Consider the following 7,189-nt stretch of genomic DNA (forward strand, 5'->3'; position numbering starts at 1 on the left):
TGAAACTGAGTACAACTATATCCAGACTATGATCAGACATCCTTGGGAAGTCTTTAGCCTCTTGAGCATTAGCAAATAGCGCTGGATTATACAAGCGTGGCTGTTTAACAGGCATTATGGCAAAGGTGTGTCATGCAGGTCGTGGGACAAGGGAGAAGACACAGTTAAGTGTGACAGGTCTTACCCAGACATCTCGCTACCCCTGGCCTGGGACTGGCCAGCGATGGCATCCATAATAGCATCCTGGGAGTACATGCTGATAGGGGTGTTGTACTGTGCATGGATGATGGTGGCCTTGCCTCCAGGCCCCTTCACCTCAATGGGCTTGTTGGTGGAGAGTGCAGTGTCCTTCAGAGCAATTGGGTTGAAGCTGGGCAGGTACTCATTGCTGAGCAAGTGAGGGAGTGGTGATAAGGGATAAGTATGGGTAGAAGAGAGACAAGAGAGATAAAATGGAGGTTAGACGGAGAGAGTGAGATGAAGGGAATGTGGACAATGAATTGGGAGGGAAAGGTAAGAACCCAGTTGAAAATACCAGCATACGTTGTTGTGTTTTGGATGCTGGCATGCTGGTATTTCAACAAAGCCTCTTGATTAGATTAACCACCAGAAAAACCATGCCGGTCGACCAGTTCTGCCAGTCAACAGCATGCTTATAAAGGGGCAACAGCTAGACCGGCCTGGACCAGCATGGAAATTCGTGATGGAAGGTGTTGCAGGTGAGAGTTAAACCATATATGATAGTAACTGACCGTTCGCAAACAGCTTGATTGATAGGAGATCTGACCAATCATAACGTTGAATCTGCCATTATGTCCGACAAACAAATCAGACAGGAGATTAACTTCGGTGGAATTAAACTTAAAAAATTGTGTGTATTGTGTGTATTGATGTCTTTCCACGGTTAAAATAAAATACGTTCATGTTCATTTGTTTCTTCATGCTTTAAGTAACGTTAAAGAAGAAAATACGTTTGGTTCACAAGACACTGATCTAGTAAGGCAATACAGTGATTTGCCATGACACATTAAAGAGCCACAAAACTGTATTTATTGTTTGAATTTCTTAAAAAATGCCAACGTTTGAAAGCCGAGACCTTGTTTCATACCAGAAGTAACCTGCTCTGTCTTGTTTGTCGGAGTGTTGTTAGTTTCCTTGTGTAGTGTATAGGGCAGCATTGTTTGTCGGACATAGCAACAGTAACTGAGGAGGGCAGGCGTTTGCGAAGGGTCAACTAAATAGGTAAATAAATAAAGGGCTCAGTCAAATTTTACGGCAGAAACAACATGTCAAAAACACGCTTCACACAGTACAAACTTGCTACTGCACACACAACATACCATTACTTGTACAGCAAGCAGTACAACATAATATGCTAAAAAGGGATGGGAATCATCTAGAATTTAAATTCCAGTTTAGATTCTAATTCCTCTTAGCCATTCCAGTTCCTTAACAATTCTATTTATGATTCTATAAGTGCTTTCAAAGAATAAATATTTGAAAAAATAAAAATAAAACTAATAAATGAACAACAATACTTGGAAAAGACTGATCAGAGTATTTCAGTACAGTAATGCATACATGTTTAAGAAAGTTTAATTAAGGTATTTTAAAAAATGGAATTTGATGGTGATTAAAGGTGCGTTCATGGCATGTCAGAATTACAGCAGTTATGAGATTCTGATTGTAAAAACCATCCACACCCAGGTTTTTTCTCCATATTGTGGACTTCAATGGGAACCAACAGGTTGAAGGTCCAGATTGCAGTTTCAATGCAGCTTAAAGAAACACTCCACTCCATTTTTTTTGGAAATAGGCTCATTCTCCAACTCTCCCCCCGAGTTAATACTGTAAGTTGAGTTTTACCATTTTGAAATCCATTCAGCCGTTCTCCTGTTCTGGCGATATCACTTTTTCCATAGCTTAGCATAGATCATTGAATCCTATGTGACCAACACAGCATCGCGTTCAAAAATGACCAACGAGTTTCGATATTTGAGACAGTGTATTTGTCCTATTTAAAACTTGACTCTTCTGTAGTTATATTGTGTACTAAGACTGGCGGAAAATGTAAAGATGAGAATGGGAGCGTAGTTCCTAATCTTGTCGGCCTAGAAAATCGCAGCTTTACATTTTCCGCCAATCTTAGTACACAATATAATTACAGAAGAGTCAAGTTTTAAATAGGACATATACCGAAACTCGCTGGGGGAGTTGGAGAATGAGCCTATTTCCAAAAAAAGTGGAGTGTTCCTTTAAAAGGGCTCTACACGATCCCAGCCAAGGAATAAGGGCCTTATCTAGAGAAACTATCAGTAATTTTTTTTTTCAAAAATAACAATTTATATACTTTTTAACTACTTTCTCGACTTCACGCATTACATAGTCACGTTGGAAAGGTCACATGTGATGTAGGCGGAAGTACCAACCAAGTGTTTACAAAGCGAACGTGCAAAGAAAGTCAAACGCTTTTCACCCTACCCTACCTTTTTAAACTACCTTTACTACACCGATGAATAACTAACATGTGACCTTTCTAGCGTGATTACATGCATGAAGTTGCTGACGTTCATCGCAGAGCTAGTGCAGGATGAGCAGTTGAGGTTAAAAAGTATATACATTATTTTTATTTTTTAGAAAATGACAGATTGTTTGGGTTCGTGTATGCTCTTTGTAGCTGCACTGAAACTGCAATTTAGACCTTCAACCTCTAGGCTCCCATTGAAGTCTCCACTATATGGAGAAAAATCCTGGAACGTTTTCCTCAAAAACCCTTAATTTCTTTTCGACTGATGAAAGAACGACATAAACATCTTGGATGACATGGGGGTGAGTAAATTATCAGGAAATTTTAATTCTGGAGTGAACTAATTCTTGTCTTAATAATGCAAGAATAATCATAAAATAAAAGATAAAATACAATTTAATGTAGCTGCAAAAGTAACTAATATCCCACTAAATAAACTATAATTAACTATAAACTATAATTATTATTAATAAGGCATTTAAATAATGACTGTTACTCGTTATATACTGTTTTTTTCTATTGATTACTGAAATTACACAAATTCATTTTGCAGTTAGTAGTGTTGCAACAGAAATACGTAATTCAGAGCACAACCAATAGTCTCGGCTTGTCATCTATAGTAAATGTGGTAATTACGACATGGCGTGAACGCAGCATAAGAAACACTTCTTAATTCCCAACCCAAACACTACGAGTACACTGAGAAGTGCCCAACGAGGACCAATAAAATTATAACAAACACATTTTCAACACTGAACATGAGTTCAGCAAGCAAAACTCTAGCCTCCTAAAACACACTCACACACACACACACACACACACACACACACACACACACACACACACACAGTGCCAACTGCGATTATTCATAAATACATACTCCAAAGATTCAAATATGCTTCTCTGTGTTGTAGTATAGGTTTACATTAGGCATTAGTACACTATTTAAGCAAGCTGCGATTGCACAGGATGTCAAATCTCACTAACCACACTGTATTGTTGATAACACACCACAAAGGCAGTTCCAAACAATTCCATGCACGTATACCACACAGAGCACTACAACGTTATGCCAGGAGGCTGTTACTAACTTGGCAGGAGTGTTGGTAATAACCTACAATGGGTGAAAGGAAACAGAATCATGGGTATTGGTTAGCAACTCAACATATAAACTTTGTTGTGCCTGTGAAACTTCTGCAAGAGGTGGAATCTCATCAGATTTTCAAGGTGCAGTGTGTAATTTCAAAATTGCTTAAACACTTCCTGTCTTTCACAGGATCAGGATGTTCTGCCCTAAACTCAAGCCACCGGTTGACCCAGCATTGACCCAGTCGGGTTGCCTGAATAGACAAATTCTGTTTGTGCCACAGAAATTACACACTTCACCTTTAAGGGAAAGGAAAAACGTTAGTGTGTTGGAGTGCCAATGTGCACATGTATGTTTGTCTTGAGTGATATGACGTGTTTGTGCGCACACAGTGGAGAGTCGCCTTTCGAAGAGGCAAATAAATAAATAACTGAATGCAAAAGATGTGTCGCTGACCACAACTGACCAAAGAGAAATACAATTTCATGAGAGTGCCTCCCTGCAAAGATGTGCCCGGAGGGAGTGAGGGGGATGTATCAGTGTAGTTAGGAAACTGAACCCTGAAATTCCATGACCTTTTATAGGGAGACCCGCGACAGGTGCTCTCTCACCCGTCTTTATCCGTATCATTCGACGGACTGAGATCTCCTCTGTGCTGAGGCACATGCTAAGACCCCTTTCACCGCATATGAGGAAGAGAGTAAATGGAGAGGGGTACAGGACATTGTCATCCATTTACCTAATCCACCACAGTACTGCCAAAGTGCACTGCTTTGAGGTTACACCGCAGAAGTGTAACTGTCAAACTGGGAACGTGATATAGTGCTTTTAATGTCTCAATTGCTTTGGTTGCTTTGAGTTTATGCAGATACAATCGGTCTGTTTTCAAAAAATGTTGAAAGAAGTCTCTTATGCTTACCAAGGCTGCACTTATTTGATCAGAAATACAGTAAAATTGTACAATTTATTTCTATAATTACTCCAGTCTTTAGTGTCACATAATTCTTCAGAAATCATTCTGATATAATATTTCGGTGCTCAAGAAATATTTTTATTATTATGGATGTCTTACTATTATCAATAAAAACAATTGTGCTGCTTAATATATTTGAAAACCAATTCTTACCAAGGCTGCATTTATTTGATCAGAAATACAGTAAAATTGTAAAATATTATTACAATTTAAATAACTGTTTTCTATTTTAAAATATTTTAAAATGTAATTTATTTCTATAATTACTCCAGTCTTTAGTGTCACACAATCCTTCAGAATTTTTTCTGGTAAAATATTTGTGTGCTCAATAAATATTTTTATTATTATGGATGTCTTACTATTACCAATAAAAATAATTGTGCTGCTTAATATATTTGGAAACCAATTATTACCAAGGCTGCATTTATTTGATCAGAAAAACTGTAAAATCGTAAAATATTATTACAATTTAAAATAACTGTTTTCTATTTTAAAATATTAAAAAAATGTAATTTATTTAAATAATTACTCCAGTCTTTAGTGTCACATGATCCTTCAGAAATCATTCTGATATAATATTTTGGTGCTCAAGAAATATTTCTTATTATTATGCACGTCTGACTATTATAAATTAAAACAATTGTGCTGCTTATTTTTTTTCAGCATTCTTTGATCAATAGAACGTTCAAAAGAACAGCATTAACTTGAACTAGAAATCTTATTTGAAAAGACATTATACATGCCTTCACTGTCACTATTGATTGATTTTATGCATCCTTGGTAAATATAATTAATTTCTTCCAGAAGAAAACATCTTACTAACTATAAGGTAAGGTATTTTCCATATTGACAACAAATTTTTCAGGCTAACCCCTCTGGTGGATGCATTATCTGCTAAAACCTGATCACTGTACCTGAAGGAGGGCCACTTCCAACTGAAGCCTTGGCTCAAATTAGTCTTGCACATTCTTACAGAGACTTGAAGCCTTAACAAGATTCTCCTTTGGCCTGCTAATACCAGTGGGGAATAGGGTCAACACAACAGATGTAACCTCTCTTTTCTGAATGTTGCAAGGCCGCTGTCATTCTTCCGTCAAGAGCAACGTTAGCAACCAGGTGTGGCTGAACTATAACCGACCCACTAGTTAATTTAGCAATAAACACTATATTTTCAAAATGTACTGGTTGAGGTTTACCACACCTGGCTGCTAGTGTTAGATCTGCTCGATCTGTGATTACATACCCACTAGGCATGCCTGACCCCGAGCTCTTAACCCTCTCCTGCAGCATGGCCATCTCTCGTAATGTCTCTGCAGAGTACAGACCGATGGGGGTGTTATACTGCTGGCTTTTTTGCCCAGAGGTGGATTTGTCCCTCGGAGCAGCTAAATGCCTTTGAGCAGGCAAAGAAGCTTCTTCACTACTGCTCACCACAGTGCTATGGGACTGGTTGGTGTGCTTGCTTGAGTAGCTGGAGTTTGTCTCAGCAGAAGCTGAGTGAGCTCCATTCATTTGCACAGGCTGATCCTTAAAGGAGAACGTGCATGTGTGTGGACAGGGTTGAGAAAGAAAGAAGAGAAGGAGCTGGTCAGAGGAAAGCTTAAAATGATGAAGATTTAACTATGTTCACCCTTGAGAACTGATGACTTAATGTTTAACTAAAAGCAAAAGGAATAGGAATACCACAAAAAATAAAAATTCAGTCATAATTCACAGTATGAAGCCTTGTGTTGTTTGAAAAATGTTGGATTTTTGCTCAAATTATTTTGCAGAATGTCTAAAGCTGCATTGTCCTTATTTTTTTTGTCATTATACTGAAGTGCAGTAAGAGAACTTTGAAAAATACCTCCTTTTTGTTGAAACAAAGAAGAAAGACTGATCCTACTGATTTGTAACCACACAAAGGTGGGAAATTGTTATTTTTTTGACTAAAGAACTTTGGAAGAATTAAAAGAATTCTTTACCTTCTTAAACATAATATAAGTTTGTACACTACCATTCAAAAAGGTCAGTCTCTTCTACTCACCAAGCCTGCATTTATTTGATCCAAAATTTCTGAATTATTTTTACTATTTAAAATAACTGTTTTCTATTTGAATATACTTTAAAATGTAATTCATTCCTGTGATCAAAGCTGAATTTTTAGCATCATTACTCCATAATTCTTCTGAGATCATTCTAATATTCTGATTTGCTGCTCAAAAAAAAAGTTATTAATATTATGAAAACAGCTTAATAGAATTTATTTTAGGTTTCTTTGATGAATAGAAAGTTCAGAAGAACAGCATTTATCTGAAGTAGAATTTTTTATAACATTATAAATGTCTTTATCATCAATAATTTCAATCATTTCTTTCCCAAAAATTATACCGACTCCAAGCTTTTGAAATGTATAGTGTATAATGTTACAGAAGCTTCCTATTTGAGACAAATGCTCTTTGGATCTTTCTATTTATCAAAGAATCCTGAAAATCAAAAAAACATTCTAATTTGCTGATTTGTTAAGGATCATGTGACACTGAAGACTGGAGTAATGATGCTGAAAATTTAGTTTTGATCACAGGAATAAATTAATACTTTTTTGTTGTACTTTGGATCAAAT

General features: G+C 36.9%; 1 protein-coding gene across 5 annotated transcripts in view; it reads right to left on the reverse strand.

Moving 5' to 3' along the window:
- Window positions 1–7,189, reverse strand: part of ldb3a (LIM domain binding 3a) — a 58,430-nt gene that overhangs the window by 26,442 nt on the left and 24,799 nt on the right. For 4 of the 5 annotated variants that reach the window (XM_073834008.1, XM_073834007.1, XM_073834009.1 and 1 more), the window contains 2 exons: window positions 3,619–3,641; window positions 185–388 (listed from right to left, as the gene is read on the reverse strand). In XM_073834008.1, the coding sequence (XP_073690109.1) occupies window positions 185–388; window positions 3,619–3,641 (227 nt within the window). Of the gene's footprint in view, window positions 1–184; window positions 389–3,618; window positions 3,642–5,830; window positions 6,115–7,189 lie in introns of all 5 variants that reach the window. The other variant, XM_073834011.1, reaches the window with a different exon arrangement.

The sequence above is a fragment of the Garra rufa genome, chromosome 2, assembly GCF_049309525.1.
Source record: "Garra rufa chromosome 2, GarRuf1.0, whole genome shotgun sequence".
NCBI lineage: Eukaryota > Metazoa > Chordata > Actinopteri > Cypriniformes > Cyprinidae > Garra > Garra rufa.